Source organism: Quercus lobata, chromosome 2, assembly GCF_001633185.2.
Source record: "Quercus lobata isolate SW786 chromosome 2, ValleyOak3.0 Primary Assembly, whole genome shotgun sequence".
In the NCBI taxonomy this organism is placed as follows: Eukaryota; Viridiplantae; Streptophyta; class Magnoliopsida; order Fagales; family Fagaceae; genus Quercus; species Quercus lobata.
The window spans coordinates 87,606,311-87,624,855 of record NC_044905.1 but is presented as its reverse complement, the minus strand read 5'-3'; the positions used below and the strand labels follow the sequence as shown (position 1 = coordinate 87,624,855).

Here is an 18,545-nt window from a genome sequence, read left to right as displayed (position 1 = left end):
TTTCAAAATCGGGATCCTACGTAGAATCATTGAAAGTAGGTGAGATCGTAGATCGTAAGATCGGATCGTGAATCGTAGGATTCTATATATTTTCATATTTAAAGCAAAAAACACATTGATAATGGTTTTGTATGTTAAATAATCATGTAAATTATAAATTCATCCATAAAAATAACTAAGATTTGCATCATATGATGTAATTTGCATGTCATACATCACTAAGTCTATACTAATGAAACAAATATATTTAAGTTTTGACCTAATGTATTTAAAAAGTTCAATAAATGTTTAATTAGCAATCAAATACCAAAATATTTATCAAAACATATGGAAAATATTTTTCAAGTTCTAAGTTCCAAGTTTGAAATCCAAAATAAGTTAGCAAATTGAAACTATCTAACTACAATATGAAATTTAAAAGCAAAATGAATATTAAGGTGAAATGAACATTTAATTATTCTCATTCTAAGGTTCTTATAACTTCTATCCTAAATTCCTAATCATCATCATCATCTATTTCATCATCTATGTAGATAATATATATTTGTATACTAGAGTTGCAAAAGACATCAATATATAATTTTACATTCAACTATTCAAGTTATACCACTCAGCAACAATTAAAGAGTTTGCTGAAAAAAATCAATCAATTAATATACAAATACAAGCATAACTTATAAAATTATATATAAAAAAATATTTTAGTAATATCAGAACACAAATTAGTATATTGATCAAACAAATTTAACAACATTATAGCTTAAAAGGCAGCAAAGCCAACATCAAATTCTTCATTTAGAAATGATGAAGCATTCCTTCATTTTGATTACAAGTGAACTAGAAACTAAAAAACATTTGATTAGGTTAACATAATTTTATAAAAATAAAATAAAAAAGTCATACCATCACAACATGAAAAAATAAAAACCCTTAAAACTTCATCAAAACAAAAAATTTATCCCATAAAAAAATTAAAAAAAAAAACCAAAAATTTATGTTTTTGGTAGGATCCCATATGATCCTACGATCCTACTTACGATCCTACCATTTTTACAATCCTAGTGCGATCCTAAACGTTTTGGTAAGGTGGGATCGTAAAATCGTGTGATCCTATGATCCAAATCGCAATTTTGACAACCATGGCAAGGAGGGTTGCAATGTTGCAAAGGCTTCGCTCTAAAGGAGGGAACCAGGGGACAACATATTTGAGCAGAGACCGATTTACTTGTACTCGAGAACCAAGGAGGCCACACTCCAGATCTTTGTTTTCTCTTCAAATTTATTTTTATATAATAATTAAATCATATAATTTGTTAAGTTCAATAGATTGAATGTTGGCATCCCATGAAAAAAAGGTTGAGTCTTGAAAGTCACAAAATGTTGTATTTCAAGTTTTAAGACAAAGACCCAAGATCAATTAGAGGAAAGAATAGTTTCTAGAATCTTGACACTTACTTGACACATCTTTTATCAATTGAGAATCGCACATATAGTTTTTTATCTAATGCATTTTACATTGTGTTTGTTTTACAAGTGGATTTTTGTAACCCTAATTAGAGTGCCTATGAAAATATTCATTTATGCCCGACTTTTATAGGTTTTATAGAGGTTGAAAAACTTGTGCTATCAGAAAGAAAATCCTAACCCCACTTATTTAAGTGTGAGTTCAAAAGGGAAGAATTAATACAATGTTGCTGATTCCATAGTGCAAACTAAGGTTGAAGCCTAAAGGCATCCCAGGGCTTGCTATGAAGATCGAGAAGTTGTTGTAAATGAATTCAAAATAGAAGATGTTCAAGGAGTTGGAGTTGCAAGTGTTCACATGAGTAAGTCACTATTGAAAATAGTAATTAGGGATACTAGTATGTTTCAATTGAAAGAACTTTGATTGTATTAGTGAGTTTCTTCTTGAGGTTTGGGAACCCTTATCAATAAGCAAAGAGAATAATGATATGTATATAACTTTTTTTTTAAATTTTTATTTATTTATCAAACTTGTGTTGAAGTAACAGAAGTAGTCATTGAAACAATATTACTTTTTTTTTTTTTTTTTTTTTTTTTTTGATGAACTTCCATTTCATTAAAGACTAAACAAAAGAAAAGGCAGTACAACAATCTTGCCTACAAACTTCCAAGATAAAAGGAGGCAGATTACAATTATTACAAAAGAAACCTAGTTTAAGAGCAACATGTTTAGCAGCAAAATGAGTTGCAGTGTTTAGAGATCTCCTAACCCAACAAAACTCACAACTAACAAAAGATAAACTCAAATAAAAAGTATTACAAATGATTGAGGAGATAGACCAGTCAGTTGTTTCTTCTTCTTTAGACGAGGCTTCAAAACATATTTTTGCATCCCCTTCCACTATGATGCTACACCAATTTTCAGAGATAGCCAAGTTTAATGCCCACAAAATTGTAGCTGCTTCAGTTTGAGTAGGAGTGCATAATTTTAGTCCATACCTTTAACACCACTCCATTCTCATTTCTAGCCACCACAACTAGGGAGGTGAAATCCTGTGAGACAACAGCATTTACATTCAAATTTTTTTTATAGTTTTTAGGATAGGGGATCCATGAAGTCAATTCCTCTCTCTCTTTTCTTTATCCAGCTCTTGATCCAAAGCATTCAAAAGTTCATTAACTCTATTTTCTGCGTTGCATATGGTAGAAATGATGTTTCTCACTACCATAATGCCTTACTTGATTCCTAATTAAGATGCCAGATAGCCTCAACCGTGACTGCCACTTGAAGTGCACTCAGCTCGTCCAAGTTCAAGACCACTTTGAGGATGTCCTCATTTGATGCAATATTTAATTTGTTAGCTCTTATGCCCCAACTGCAACCAATCCAAATGGCCCTTGCTACTTGGCAATGAAAAAATAAATGAGCTCCTGAAACAATATTACTTTCACATCAACACTCAGACACTTATATTATTATTTTTGTTATTCACCGATCACAATGGTCATTCCTCTTGTTGTAATAGAAAATTATTAGTCAGCAAACTTTCCCTCGTTCTTATATAGGGCCTCATCGCCATATCACTTTTTTAATTGACAATCTGCCACGTCAGCAGTGTCAAAGTCAAATTGTTTGTAGTAGCTCTCTAGAGAATTATAGCCGTCAAAGGCCACGCTGGAAGTGGGACGCTTACCTGGACCAAAAGGATTTGAAAGGAGATTGGGTTTCCTGCAGAATCACCTTCATGCACTCCAACTGTTTGAAAAATTGCCTCTGAAAAAATTCGCACACACAAAAATGATACCAAAGCCAATTCGCCCGTTGGCCACCGTAGCCGCTGTCATCACCGGTGGACTTATAACTCTCAACCTCGCTTCCACCGCCACTATCAAAGCGATTCGTTTCGTCAGCGAAGCGAAACGGGTAAAACTCAAAAGCCAAACCATCTCCGGCTCCCAAACTTTTTTTATCTTTCTCTTTTTCTCTTTTGCTATTCTTTTTGCTTCTGAGTTTGATTTTCTTGGTGGGTTTTTTGTGCAGAGAAAGGTGGCGTTGCCTTGTGGGGTTTGCAGAGGAAAAGGGTTTTATATATGCAAACTGTGCAATGGAAATGCCACCATAGAGTGGTCGCCTATGTTTGACCCTGTGGTTATCAATCCTTGCGTTTGCCCCACTTGCGAAGGAAACAGGTTGCTCTCTGATTATTATTATTATTTATTTATTTGTTGGAGCTCTATTTAAAGTGCTTGGTCTAAAATTTTTCTTTTGTGCTTTGTTTGGTTGCTGGGAAAACAATTTCCTTTCTGCTCTTTTATAAGTTGAACTGTAGGAAAAATGCATTGAACAGATTTGGGTATTTTTTTTGACTTGTTTTTAGTTGCATTTTCAACAGTTTTTGAAGTAACCTAACAAAGGGTTATGGAAAGAAGTACATTATGCATGAGTTGAATTTACTGAATTTTTTTTTTTGGAATGCTAATTTGAAGCAATTAGAAGTTTTAATCTGCCTTTTGAAACTCTTCATGATATTTGAGCATGAAACCTCAATTTATTTGATAAACCGTGTTTTGAGAAAGAGTTTGCTTTTTGAGTTTCCCTATTGTGCAATACTGCAATGCTTATGTGTTGTTTCGATGGTTTCTCATGACAGGGTACAACGTTGTCTTAACTGTCTAGGGAAGGGCTACGATTGAGTTGCTTAAGATAAAGTTTTGAATCTTGCAAGTGAGTTGCATTTGCTGTGTTTTAGAACTCATCTGGAGTTACTTTCAAATGCTTATATGCTCATAATTTTTTACCAAGGAACTCTACCCTCAAACATATTATAATCATTATATAACTGTTGCATAAGCTGTTGACCATGATGTATGTCAAAGTGAATCAAGTAGGAAAAGTACGTAATCTAGAACATAACATGAATAGGATTGGTTCAATCAGGCTTCTCCATTGGAATGTAAATTTTGATTTAGAATCACATCCATGATACACGTCATAAACTTTGTAACGTTGGAATGAACATTTATCATACTGCACATGGTGAACAAAGTGATGTTATTTGCTGAGGGAAAATATGTAATGATGAGCTTAGGCAAGAAGTGAGTTTACTGAATAAAGTCCTAGTCTCCTAGAATGTTATTGACCCTATATATTTGAAATTGTCACATCATTAACAGAGCAGGGTCCTGGATTTTCTGACAACTCATTGTCATTTGTGCTTGCAATGGTAGAAAAAGCAGGTTTTTTATGATCTGGGGGAGTTGTCAATTCACTCTAGAGCATATACACAGAATCTGACATTGTTGTTCTATCTGCTGCACATTCTTGCACACACAAGAGATCTACTTGAATACACTGCATAAGTTGCCTATTGAACGTGTTTCAACCAGTGGGATCCATTAACTACAAGCCTCTTCCTTCTTTCAACAAATCCAATGCCTACAAGGGTGTTGATTGTCAACATTGTAATAGGAACTAAGAATTTAGGAGATGCAATCAGCTCTAAAGACAAAATAGTAGCAAAAAAAGAGCCTTATTGTAGTCACTTACATATCCTGCTAGGTTTGAAGAGCAATTTAACTGGTAGAAACCACTCTTTTTCTTGCCACTTATGATCTCTAGCATCATAACTCCAAAGCTGAAACATTGGATTCTCGGAAAAAAGACCATCCATGGCATATTTAGGAGACATATAACTACTGTTTCCATCATTCACCAGAATTCTATTAATATGTAAATGGAATGCTTTATTTTCATTTAAAAGCTGCACCAAGTATGGAATGCATTTATCATGTAGTATATGACTCAGTTCACATATAAAATAAAGGTCGCTTACTTACTATGTTCCAATAATTTAATTCACATATGCTCTAGATTCATTCTCCAAAGATTTTTGCTGTGCCAAAATCAGATATCCTGGGATCCATCAACAAACGTACCCTACAAGACAACCTTGTTATTTTTCAAAATGCCTATATTATTAAAGAAATGTATCAACCCTTTGAAATCTTTTTTTTTTTTTTAATACAAGATAGAAATTCTACTTTAATCTAATCTAAGTGTATATGTGTGTGAAACTCCCTTCTGGAGACTTAAATCCCAGCCCTTGCCCCCCCACACCTCACAAGTACTTATATCATTATATGTTACCTTATAAACAGGCCCAAAACCACCCTGACCTAGTTTATTCACTTCAGAGAAGTAATCTGTGCCAATTTTTTATGCTGGAAAAGCAGAACAAATGTAAATTCATGATCCTTCCTTCCATATAACTTTAGCTTTGTTGAGCCAGAGTTCATTCATAGCTGCTGTGGTACCTAATTCATGCATAAATAGCTCCATGCACTGGCCCATGCTGCACCCATTACTGCTTCCTTTCTTACCTGGTTACTACAAGCAGAAATTTCTCTTTAGAATGCAGCTAAGTGTTAACTAGGATATGGTACCTTGAAAACAGAAATCTTTACGCTGTGAATAGCACAGTGAGATAACTAGAATAAGAATTATCAAGGAAGCCACTGAACTACCAATAGTTAACCACAGCTGCCTCTTCCTTGGAGTCTCTAGAAAAGGTAAACAACATGGCTGATCATTAGTTCCAATGTTAGAGATTGATTTTGCTTTACACAAAGTTTATTCCATATTAAATTAAATGAGAATACATAAATACATAGATTACTCATTAGACATATTAACTTCACAGATTAGTATTTAGTTGTTCATAGTTCTAACTATGATGTGATTTAGCATTGTGTAGGTCAAGCTACAAGTAGAATCAGGAATGATAGAGTTCAATTAGTGGTTGAAATGATCAGGAGTAAAAATTGGTTATTGAATTCAGATTTATATACATGCCTTTATGTCAATTAAAGTATTGATTAACTTAAATTTTTATTGTAACCTCTACCTTTTCCAAAACTGTGTTGTTTCGAATGTAAAAAAATTCTGCATCCGATCTATCAAGATGATCAAGCTTTTGGCCATAAGAAAGTTCACACCCTGTCCCATCAGATTGTTCAGACGCATAAGCTTTCAAGAACACTTGTTCCTGCATATCTCTTTGCAGTCACTGAGACTAAGAATAAGATTGTTAAAGGATTCCCATTCATCCATGGTTCCACTTGTAAGAGGGACTTTGTTGCCACTGCTGCATTTGGATGGCATTGGCACTATACAACCCTTGGACCTTTATTCTTCTTCATCATCGCAGGATGATGGGACCACAGAGCTGAAGATCCATCGAGCCCCACTATAAACATGTCAATTTGCCCAGATGGGTTCATCCCAATCCCTGAATAAAAGTTGTAATCATTCACAGATAAAGTGAAGTAGTTCTCATTCTCATTCAATATGTAGCTGAACTTAAACTTATCATTATCACCTATGCTAGCTAAATTTCCCATTCCAATTACCACTGTGCCAATATAGAAACCCTCTTTGCTAAATCACAAGTTGCTTTGTGTTTGGATCAACACCAACATTAAATGCTCCTGAAGCTGGAACTTCTAGTGTTACCCATGAGGTAAGAAACAGGTTCTGATACTGTTCTGGCTTTAAGTCAAAGAGCCCCAATTTCATGCCTGGTAAAATTGTATCAGATGGATAATCAAAGCTCTGCCACACAATCTCTTCTCCTGCTCACAAAACTAAATTCCCAGAATCAAGAAGTGACTCACTTGTATTATTACTTATTGCAGGTTGTTAGAGGTCCCTTTGCCATTGGTAATAACCAGGTACCCATCACCATTGATGGATAGAACTCCAGAGCTATCCATCAACGAATTCTGTTGTTGGCCACCCAAACTATCTTCATATCTCTGTAGTTTATGTATTGAATCCCCAAGTAGTGGACCTAGCGGTTGCTGGAAGAACCAAGACTGAAGAATCATAACTGAAAGAGCTTGCTTGAAGACTTTTAGAATTCCCAGTTTCTCATTACCTTGCCTGCTCTTAATTTATATGCTGCATTTGTAAAGTCAATGCTGAACAACCAAGAGAAAACCAAGCAAGACAGGATAGGCAATATATCTTTCATGTTTTTCATTTTGGGTAGCTGCAATTAAGAAATAATTCTAATCCTCGATCTTTCAATGAGTCTAGGTTAGGTGCTGGGTGTTTTAATCCCAATATATTTAAGATGAGTTTCTCTGCCCTACATTATTTAGAATGCAAATTGCTAAAGTATAACTCATGTCAACCCCATATCTTAAATCTTAAATATACCATATGAGCAGGTACATTGCGATTTGCACCATCACTAGATTGTGCAGTCCAAATTGAAGTCTATGAATTCTGTAGGTGTACTGAGCCGCCTAAACAATATATATATATATATATATATATATGTGTCCAAATTGAAGTCTATGAATTCTGTAGGTGTACTGAGCCGCCTAAACAATATATATATATATATATATATATATGTGTGTGTGTATGTATACATATATATATATATATATATGTGTGTGTATGTATGTATACACACATCGTGTTCTAAACACCTCGAGGTTACATGTGATGTCAGAGGAATTCTAGGACTACATCATTTATCAAACTCTTTTCCACAACTATCCTATGTGGTAGATTGTGACTGGCTGCCTATAATCATATGTATCCACTACTTTTTCTCTACCACTTACAATCTATCACATCAAAGTTTTGGCACAAAAGTGCGTGGTCCTATATATATATTTTGTGACGTCAAGAGGTTATTCAAAATATTAATTGATGTGTCTTCTGGTTAGATTCAATTGCTCTACATTCCAGTTAAATTTCAAGGAATAAAAAAATAGACCATGTTCTAGTTATTCTTAATTCAAGTATAAATTTCAATGAAATTTTTTAATATATTTTACTTTTTGATAGATCGATAGATAAGATTTGAAAATTATGGCATCTATTCCATAAAGATTTCTCTTTATAAGGCCAAGACAACAATATTGGGTTTGTTTTAGGTGTAGGCGAGATTTGAACCTATGTTCTATGTTCAAAGAGAGAAGATTTTACTTTTTCTTTTATTTTCTCTCTGTTTTTTTTTTAGTTGAAAAAATGAATTTTATTAATTGAGTTAACTAAAACCTATGTCATGATCTTAAAAAATTAACTATTCATTTTCAAGATATTTTCATATTCACTCAAATTTAGCATATTTTCATATTTACTCAAATTTCAAAACTTATTTGAAAATGTAAACGTTAAATAAATTTATTGTATTAAAATAACTAAAATTGCCATAAGAAGTAACGAATTACATTTTCCCCTGTACTAAAATAATGAATAATTAACCATACATTATCAATGAATATTGCCAGCATTATATTCAAGTCTTTGGCCCAGCATATTTGATATTCAAGTCTTTTTCAAATGCTTTATAATGCACACACTACGTTAGGTACATCAACAAGTAGAAAACAATTAAGATTGAAATATACAATTTTAAGGTGATTGTCTTAGTCAGTTTTTCAAATAGTAATCATAGAGAAAATTTAAAATCGGTTAAAAATCTTGTAATTTAGTGAATTCAAATAGTAATCATAGCCTATAAAAAAATAGTAATCATAGGAGAAAACTTAAATCAGTTAAATTTTTTGTAATTTAGTGAATTTGTCTGTTCCCCTTTGTAAGAACTAAAATAATAATAATAATACTAAAATTGTAAAGTTTTTACATAACAAAGTAACAAAAATTGATAAAATATCCCTCACCGATGTAGCAGTGTAGTACTATCCTAGTCTAGACTCTAGATTCTATCAATCTAAAACTAAAAGCAGCCGCAGACCTAATGCTCCGTTTGTACCCCCCCCCCCCCCCCCCCCCTTCTTTAAAAGTGCTTCTTCTATTTATTTCATTAGATATATGTGTTGAGGGTCATTTATGAAAGTCCAGACAGACAGAAAGAAAGTTCAATAATGAGGACTACAAACAATTGACAAAATAGATAGTAAAAACCCATTAGGCTCAAGCGGCAGGAATAATAGATCACAAGCCCAACAAATAAATAAATGGATCTTGAAGAGGCAAACAGACTCAAAAGAGCCAGGAAAGAAAGAAATAACATCTCATGGGCAGTGTATGAGGTAGAAAAGTGAGAAAAGGCCACCGCAAGCCCAAGACAATGCAAACTAAGAGAGTAAGGGGTTTATGACAGGCCCATGAACCCCAAAGATAAGAATAAGGTTATTGGGCCGGGGAAGTCCAATGAAGTTAGTAAAAAGCCCATGGGAGTGTGGAATTAGCAAATAGGCCGAGGAAGCCCAAAAAGAGCAATCGGCTCGTGGATGCCCAAAGATAGCAATCGGGCCGTGGATGCCTAAAGGGACATAGGAGTCCATAAGTAAAAGCAAAACAGTGCCCATGACAGGCCACTGAGAAAAGGGATAAACGGCTGGCCCAAAAGAGGTCCAACAGAATTAAATTATTATGACAGGAATAACAGTTCAACGTTGCAAGAAATAAAGAAAATCAAGAGTGGACCAAAGAAATGTAAGGCTCATCATTAGACAAAGCCCAGCTTTTGAATGGAGCGGGAAACAAAAAAAAAACCCACATAAAAGGTCAGAAAACACGGACGGAGAGCCTCCAGATCATGGCAAACACATGAGCAGCAGGCAGACTCTTGGACATATTTGAAAGGAAAGCACGTGCAAGACCTAGGCACCACCAGCCTGTACCCAGCCAATATAGGACGTGGTGGGGCCATGGGCCAGAGGTAAGAGGTAAAGGGGGGTATGGTTTGGTGGTGGAGAGAGGGGAAAAGATCTATTTTGCGGCTCCTGCCCAAGCCCTTTTGGGAGGTACGTCCTGCTGGGATGATAGACCACCCAAAAGAAGCAAGTTTGAGGGGGAACCGTTGGGTACATGTCTTGAGAGTAGAGAGAGAAAGCATTTATACCGTGGCAGGAAGAAGTGTTACGGTATACTGAGGAACGAAACAAACCTGCCTCTATCTGGCAAGGGTGAATGTCGCACAGACCTGGTGGTCGGCAAGTACGCCCAGACCAGACAAAGGCGGTTAAGGGGAAAAACGGTAAAACATTGGTCACGGTAGGCACTATAAAAGGGCCCTTGCCGCGCCCTGAAGAGGGGATGGAAAAGCAGAGCATTTTTACGGAGTAGAAAGAAAAACAGAGTAAATAGAAGAGAAAAAAGATAAGAAAGAAAACAAATAAGAAAAGAGAGAAAATTAAGGAAAAATGAGAGGTAATACAGTGGGCATGCACCAGTAGATCGGTTTCCCTCTCTCACCCTTAAATCTTACTCTCTTCCAAAACGTAAACAAGGACTCCTTTTCTGGGCAATAACCATTCAGGTCCGACTCCCTCAAAACCATTAATCCCCACAGCAGGATCCTTTCCTGGGAGATTATTTACATTGAGAAGAGACGTTCTCCCCTCTTTGGCTTTACTTCGGCAGACTAAACTTAAAACTTGATTTATGCCCATTTGATTAGTTCGTATTATTTTCTTTACTTTCTCTGTGATTGACATCATCATGATTGTAATCATGCTTTATAAGTAGGGATTACATAACCATTTATTTTAATAATCAGAATACTCTGTTTTGGTTATTATTATTATATCTGTCTGCCGTAACTCGTCTGAAACAGTTCTGCTTGCCGTAAGTTTACTCTTGGTAGACAAGGCATAAGTTTGTGTACAAACCGACCCAAATTGAGTTACAATTGGACCGGCCCCAATTCCTTTACTTAGAAACATTTGGGCCCATCACCGCAGGAGACAGCTCAGCCCAACACACCATACACAAAAAAGGCCCCAAAAATATGTTATTTATTTAAAAAGGAAAAAAAAAAAATTACGGATGACAGATTGGGAAATAAAAAAGTCTTAATCTCAATCTTTTTTTTTTTAAATTTTAAAGAATGATATTTGTAAGGACGCGATTTGTAACGAACCGTAACAGTGTTGGGTTCGCACGTAAAAATGCCCAAACAATATCATTTGTAGAGCGTGGATTTGAAAGGCTAGGTCTTGGTCACCAAACGGTGGGTTTTTCGTGGTGTTCATACATGATTAAGTCATTTTCGCCCTAGGAGTCTTTCTCCTGGAGGCGGGCTGGGAGGTTCTGGTTTTTGGCCATTTTTCCCAGCCCTCTCTCTAGATTGCTTACTTTTCCTTTTATACTAGCCTGTGTTCCTTATCCTTCGTCCACGTGTAAGATCGGCATTCCAAGACTGATACTTGTCCCATCAGCCCATACCCAGAGTGGTTGGGGGTGGTTGTAAAAGCTGAAGAGTATGGCTCTGTCAAGTGCAGAGTATTGAATGGCAGTAAGAGCAGCTTTCCCTGATCGTTATACTTTCCAGCGTATCCTACTCTATTGACCTAGATATTTTAGATTTTCTTCCAAGCTGGTCCTATACCGTTTTTGCCCTTCCCTCCGATGAGGCCTCGGACATGCCGAGGACTGAATCGTCCTCGGCTGCATCCCAAGGCTATTTTATACTTGTATTACAGAACCTGGGCCATAACTTTCCTCGGCTTGGGCCTTTAGGCCCCAACGAGTAAATGGGCCTGGCCCACGAATTATTGGGCCCCACAATAGCCCCTTAAAATCCTGCTGTCTGACCTCTTGGTTGGAGAGGAGGGTTTTGATAATGCTAAGCCTTTATTAGGGCTCGTTTAATTCTGTCCTTCATCAATGTTGGTGTCTCTTCATCTACCCAGGAAACATTCCGGGCTACGAGACATTCCTCTGATTTCATTCATGACGCGTTCTTGCCGTTTGATTATTCAAAACTCGCCTTTAATGATTTCCCTTTACGAGACCATTCAAATTCGACGGTATTTGACGGTGTGGGGAAGTGGAACGGGTATGGTCTAGTTTACAGATTTTCTTGGAAATCTGGACGGATTAAATACCTCTCGTTTTGCCCTTCATATAAGAAGAAAGGCATGAGGTTATTTCTTTCATATAGAGACCCTTTCAATCCTTCTGAAACCAGAAACCCTTAGCCACCTCCAGAGTTTTCTTTATCTGCTAGTTACATCTTAAAGTGTGATACGTTCGAGATAGGAGTGAGTAATGATGGAACCATACCCTTCTCAGAAGTACCATGTTCTTATGAAACTAGAAATGGCTCGGTCAGGGCAGGGATGGCAGAGACTCAAGATCCTTCTTACCCTCCTTTCAGCCAAAATCCGAAGCAGAGGCTCGTCGCGTCAAACTTTTGGCGCGACTGAGCTGGGATCACCCATTATCAGTACCAGCCGCTCTCTTACGAGCATAGCTAACATGGCACCGGCGTGTTAGGATTCAGGACTGACGCAGGGACAAAGTGTCCCTGCTTCTTCCTCTCTTCCTTCACTGGTGCCTTTTTTTACCTCTCTTTCTTCTTCTTTCCACCGCCAGATCCATCCTGGCGCTTTTCCTTCTTCCTCTTCTTTTCCTCCTTTTTCTTCATCTCCTCCTTCTTCTTCTAAAGAAGGTCCTCCTCTCAATATGGGCGCTACTGGGGCAGAGTTTGGAAGAACCTCGGAGACGAGTTTAAAAAGACATCTAACTGTTTATTTGTCATATTGCTGTTGTTTTTTTTTTTTTTTTTTTATTATTATTGTTGTAATCCACCTTCTGTATAGGCTTGTTTAAGCCCTTCTTTGTACGTTGTAATACCTCTTTATATTAATAAAAGTCGTTATTGCTTTATTTCACATGCTCTATCTCTTTATTTCTGAAATGGTTACGCCGTGAATAGACATACTATCTTGTGAATTCTTTTCATTTTCACACTTTGACCGATGTCTAGGACCGACATCCTAGTTAATAAAAAGATCTTACTCTGTGTTTATAGAAACTACCCGACTTAATAATACTGAATCGAACAAATGATACTTAGGGATGAAACCCATATTAAAAAGAAAAAGAAAAGATATTATGATGAGCTTATTGGGGCGGTCTGGCACAATACCGTCGACCCTAGAGCACAATACATAGGGTCGAAATCCCTTATCAAGGAAAAAGGCGCTATTGTGAGCTTACGAGTGCTGTTCGGCACAATAATACCGACTTGAACAAATGACACTTAGGGTCAAAACTCTTGCTAAGGGAAAGATATTATCATGAATTTAATAGAGTTGTTTGGCACAATAATGTCGACCTGAGAAAACAACACTTACCCCAAAATAGCCGAGATGACAACTGAATGCTCGGTGCGGTGTAGGAGGCAATCATCCGAAGATATATAGCCCAAAAATGAACAGCCCCTCCAAGTTGCTGAGTAATAGGGTGTTCCACCATCTTCCTAACAACTTTCATAACTTTAACCTTTTTCTGGTATTTGAGTCGAGGATTGAGCAACTTAGAACTTTTATTAAGTAGCCGACTTTTTCATAGGTTTGAGTCCGAGGACCATGCAATACCTTAGTTCTATCCAAAACTTGATAGACATTAATAAGTAGTTGGTTTCCCCATAGGTTTGAGTCCGAGGACCATGTAATACCTTGGTTCTGTCCAAAACTCAGTTTTCTCATCTAAGTAGTTGGTTTCCCCATAGGTTTGAGTCCGAGGACCATGCAATACCTTGGTTCTGTCCAAAACTCAGTTTTTCTTCAAAACTCGGTTTTTGGCATGGGGTCTTAGCTTTAGGGGGATTGGCTCCTCGGCCAAGCCCCCAGAACCATCCACGCGATTGATGCTACAAAGCGTAACCCCTAGTCAAGAATCATAGCCCCTAGTGGAACCCTACGCGAGAACACTATAACCGGCTGTTAGAAATGACAAGGGAACTGTCTCGACCTATCGCCTATGCCAAGACACAAGCCTTCCCCACAGACGGCACCAATTGTAAGGACGCGATTTGTAACGAACCGTAACAGTGTTGGGTTCGCACGTAAAAAGGCCCAAACAATATCATTTGTAGAGCGTGGATTTGAAAGGTTAGGTTTTGGTCACCAAACAGTGGGTTTTTCGTGGTGTTCATACATGATTAAGTCATTTTCGCCCTAGGAGTCTTTCTCCTGGAGGAGGGCTGGGAGGCTCTGGTTTTTGGCCATTTTTCCCAGCCCTCTCTCTGGATTGCTTACTTTTCCTTTTATACTAGCCTGTGTTCCTTATCCTTCGTCCACATGTAGGATCGGCATTTCAAGACTGATACTTGTCCCATCAGCCCATACCCAGAGTGGTTGGGGGTGGTTGTAAAAGCTGAAGAGTATGGCTCTGTCAGGTGCAGAGTATTGAATGGCAGTAAGGGCAGCTTTCCCTGGTCGTTATACTTTCCAGCGTATCCTACTCTATTGACCTAGATATTTTAGATTTTCTTCCAAGCTGGTCCTATACCGTTTTTGCCCTTCCTTCCGGTGAGGCCTCGGACATGCCGAGGACTGAATCGTCCTCGACTGCATCCCAAGGCTATTTTATACTTGTATTACAGAACCTGAGCCATAACTTTCCTCGACCTAGGCCTTTGGGCCCCAATGAGTAAATGGGCCTGGCCCACGAATTATTGGGCCCCAGTAGGGATGGCAATTTTTCCCCGCCCCGCTTGACCCGCCCCTCCCCGCTTCGCCCCGTGCGGGTTTTCCCCGCCCCGCAAAGGTGGTGGGGCAGGGATGGGGCGAGATTTTAGACCCACACCACGGGGCGGGGCGGGGATGGGTTTACACTTTTTAAACCCACCCCGCCCCATCCCCGCCCCGCCCCGCATTAATAAGGGTTAAATTGTAATTTTATTGAACCCTAAAACCCTACTATTTAAACAAAAATATCATCAGCTTATTTTATTCTACCTAACGTGGCTCTACCTCTTTTTTCTCTCTAGCAAAGTTGGAAATAAGGTATCAATTTTAACTTCTTCTTTTTTGTCTTTATTGGAAACAAATTTATATACTATTGAATTGATGATTTCATTCATGATTCATACGGTCTTTCTCAACTTACTTTTTATCATGAACATAATATAATTTTTTTTAATGAGTTACGGCTCTGTGGCTCTAAATATGTGTCTGTGTCATTGTTTTTGTAATTTTGTATGGGCATTTGGCTGCTTAACAACACTGTTTCTTTAAGCTTGTTAAAATTTTATTTTATCATGTTATGAGATTTTTGTTGTGATATTGTCTTGTTAAACATTTAGATAATATTATTTAGTTTTTGCTAAAAATTAGTTTGATTTGATAGGATAAATTTATTTATAATTTCAAGTATATTTTTATTATTGAAACATGTCATTTTATTTGAAAAAATGGTAATAGTTGTAGGGAAAATTAACAAGAAATAAAGTTTTACGGTGTAGGGCGGGGCTTCGCGGGTCTTCGCGGGGCCTTAAGGGGCGGGGATGGGGCAAGAAATTTTCCCCGTCATGTGGGGCGGGGCGGGGATGGGGCAAGAAAAATCCATGCGGGGCAGGGGCGAAGATCTCATCCTTCGGCCCCGCCCCGCCCCATTGCCATCCCTAGGCCCCACAATATTTATTATAATATTAATTTTTAGATTTATTTTTAGAATTCAAAGTTCAAAATAGTTTTTTCAAATAGATGAAATTACTTCCTTCTCAAAAAACAAAAAACAAAAACAAAAACAAAAAAGAAGAAGATGAAATTACTTCACTTGATGTACAAATGTACAAAATTATATAAGAAGGCTAGAGTCTTTTCCAAATCCATTAATTGCTCACAAAATTTTACTATAATATATATATGTGTGTGTGTGTTATAGTTGGATTTGCATAAATAACTTTTTCTAAATTAAAAATAATAAAATCTGATCTAATATAGACTATGGTGTAGTTTGGATAGGGCGTTTTGCCCGTCTACGTTTCCTCTTTTGCGTTTTTTTTTTTTTTTTTTTAATTCTCCCCAGCCGCAACTGTTGACCCGGTCTGCTGTGAACAGTGCACTTGTGCACTGTTCACGGATCTCACAAACTCTACTTTTTATCAATTTTTTTATTAAAAATAGGTCCCACAGCACTATTCACACATTTAAAAATTATTTTGTTACAGTGTTTTCAGTTTTTAGTTTCAGCAAAATAAGTTATATCCAAACAGACCCTATATTACAAGAAATATTAAATGTTAGCAGCAATTGAATTCAGAAACTTAAATAATAATTTTATATTTCAAAATGCCAAAAAGTAGATTTTAAAGAAAAAAAATATTATATTTAAAATTAATAATGTGTTGGACTGTGGCCAAATAGCCCGCCATGTGTGCATGGTACATCCTAGCCTATTTGGACCTCATGTTGGATTGTGTGGCCAGAAATAGTCTACAATGTGTAACGGTAAAATATTATTTTATATGAAAAAAAGCATTGCATAATAATGTATTATATTACAAGTAAAATAGTTATAAATAACAAAGATTGCATATTTGCCATAATTAGAGGTATGAGATTTGACTTTATCAAACATGCAGTTCAGATATCTCAAAGATATATATATATATATATATATATATATATATATAATTGAGAGTGGGGCAATAGGTAGATAGAAGAGCATAAAATATTTTAATATTCATATCCTAATTTGCCGGAAGAAGTGAACATTGAGCATATTTAACATTCAAGTAATGGTCTCAACAAAAAAAAAAAAAAAAGCATTCGAGTAATGATACATTCATATTATAATTAATAGGAACAAAATTGCACGTTAAGAATTCTAGTGGGTCTCTAAATAACCCATGTGAGCTCACTATAGAAAAATGATCACAATGATCACACAAAAATCCTATAGGGAAATAAACCACTGAAACAATATTCACTCTTATCTCTTCCATTTATCTAGTTAAGAATTACTAATAGATATCTACGTAAGTACGTATTTTGTTTAAAGAATTGTATTTAATATTTGCTTCAAAATATTTATTAGACATATATTTAAATATTAAAAAAGATCCCATTTAAATTTCTTGCCTTTAAGTTTCAAAATGCATAGAGTGGCCATGCAAAATGATCACATCATTCGCGAACCAATAAAATTCTACTAGGAAAAACTGATCGATAAAGATCGACCCCCATTATCACATTCACTCGTGTTTGTTTCTGCTATACATTCTCTTACGTTTCCAAAAAGAGAAGTTACTGAAGATGATGTTTGACAATGGTCAATGGTGCTCCATTTTTTTATATGCTGAGGCGTTGAGCCTGCTTCGTCAGTGGGAATCACTTTGCTTCGCTTCTCTATATTCTTGGTTTTTGTTTTTCTATATTTTCTATCTTTTTGTCTTCATCTTTGTTTCCTTTCCTGTATTTGGTGTTTTTATTTTTCCTTTGTTTTTGTTTGTGCTTTATCACTTTTTCTGTTTCTAGCTTAATTACACTTAAAAAAAAAAAACCCTATTCCTTCGTCTCTCATATGAGTTGCAGCTAGTTGTATGGAAAAAAAAAAAGCCTATTCCTTCGTCTCCCATATGAGTTGCAACTAGTTGTATGGAACAAAAATTAACGAAAAAAAAAAAAAAAAACCCTACATGTATGGTATCCAAGTTTCCAATTAATGTTTTGTACCTTGTGGAAACAAGGTTGTTAGAAGTTGGTATGGAACGGGTTTGAGTTTAACTAAAATATCAAAATGTCTTTACAGGGTACGTTTCGTGCAGTTTTTAGATTCCTATTTGCTGGAAGCAATCCACACTGTGAGGTTTTTGTTTAGAGAATGGGCTATGAGTGTCTTTGAATGTGACAGTAAAAAAGAAAAAGTTCCATATATGTTGCATATTAGTATATTACAACTAAAAACAAATACACCAATACAAACAGACAGGTGTTTATTCTCAAAATTTTATAATTAAAAAAAAAAAAAAAAAAAAAACAGACAGGTCTTATATTTTAAAGGTAATTTTTAACTTATTAAGTATTTATCAGTTTACAATTTCATTGATTTTCAGGCTGCTTGTAGACTGTAGTTGGCGGTGGATGCACCTTGCTCAGACTTGCATCAAAGGAGGACTCCATCAGGGACGGCCTTGACAATGATAACAAAAAGTTAAGCGGTTATAAAAGTTTAATGACAAATTTCAATACTTTATATTAAAATAGAAAAGTTTCCAAGCATCTGTCTTGCATGTTCGATGAGGCTTATTCTTCTAACCAAAAGTTAATTAGTGTTTCCTAGTTAAAAACACAAAACA

General features: G+C 36.2%; 1 protein-coding gene across 3 annotated transcripts; it reads left to right on the top strand.

The window, feature by feature from the left end:
- Nucleotides 1-2,448: 2,448 nt before the first annotated feature.
- Nucleotides 2,449-7,538, top strand: LOC115977033 (protein BUNDLE SHEATH DEFECTIVE 2, chloroplastic). Of its 3 annotated transcripts, XR_004088484.1 has the most exons (4): nucleotides 2,462-3,388; nucleotides 3,506-3,654; nucleotides 4,116-4,189; nucleotides 7,159-7,538. XR_004088484.1 is itself a non-coding variant. In XM_031098662.1 (3 exons), the coding sequence occupies exons 1-3, from the start codon at nucleotides 3,263-3,265 to the stop codon at nucleotides 7,340-7,342; spliced, it is 459 nt and encodes a 152-aa protein (XP_030954522.1). In that variant the 5' UTR covers nucleotides 2,449-3,262; the 3' UTR covers nucleotides 7,343-7,538. The 3 variants fall into 3 exon arrangements, 2 of the variants coding, with proteins under 2 accessions (XP_030954522.1, XP_030954523.1); XM_031098662.1 differs by lacking the exon at nucleotides 4,116-4,189 and having other exon boundaries at nucleotides 2,449-3,388; XM_031098663.1 differs by lacking the exon at nucleotides 7,159-7,538 and having other exon boundaries at nucleotides 2,465-3,388; nucleotides 4,116-4,604.
- Nucleotides 7,539-18,545: the final 11,007 nt, after the last annotated feature.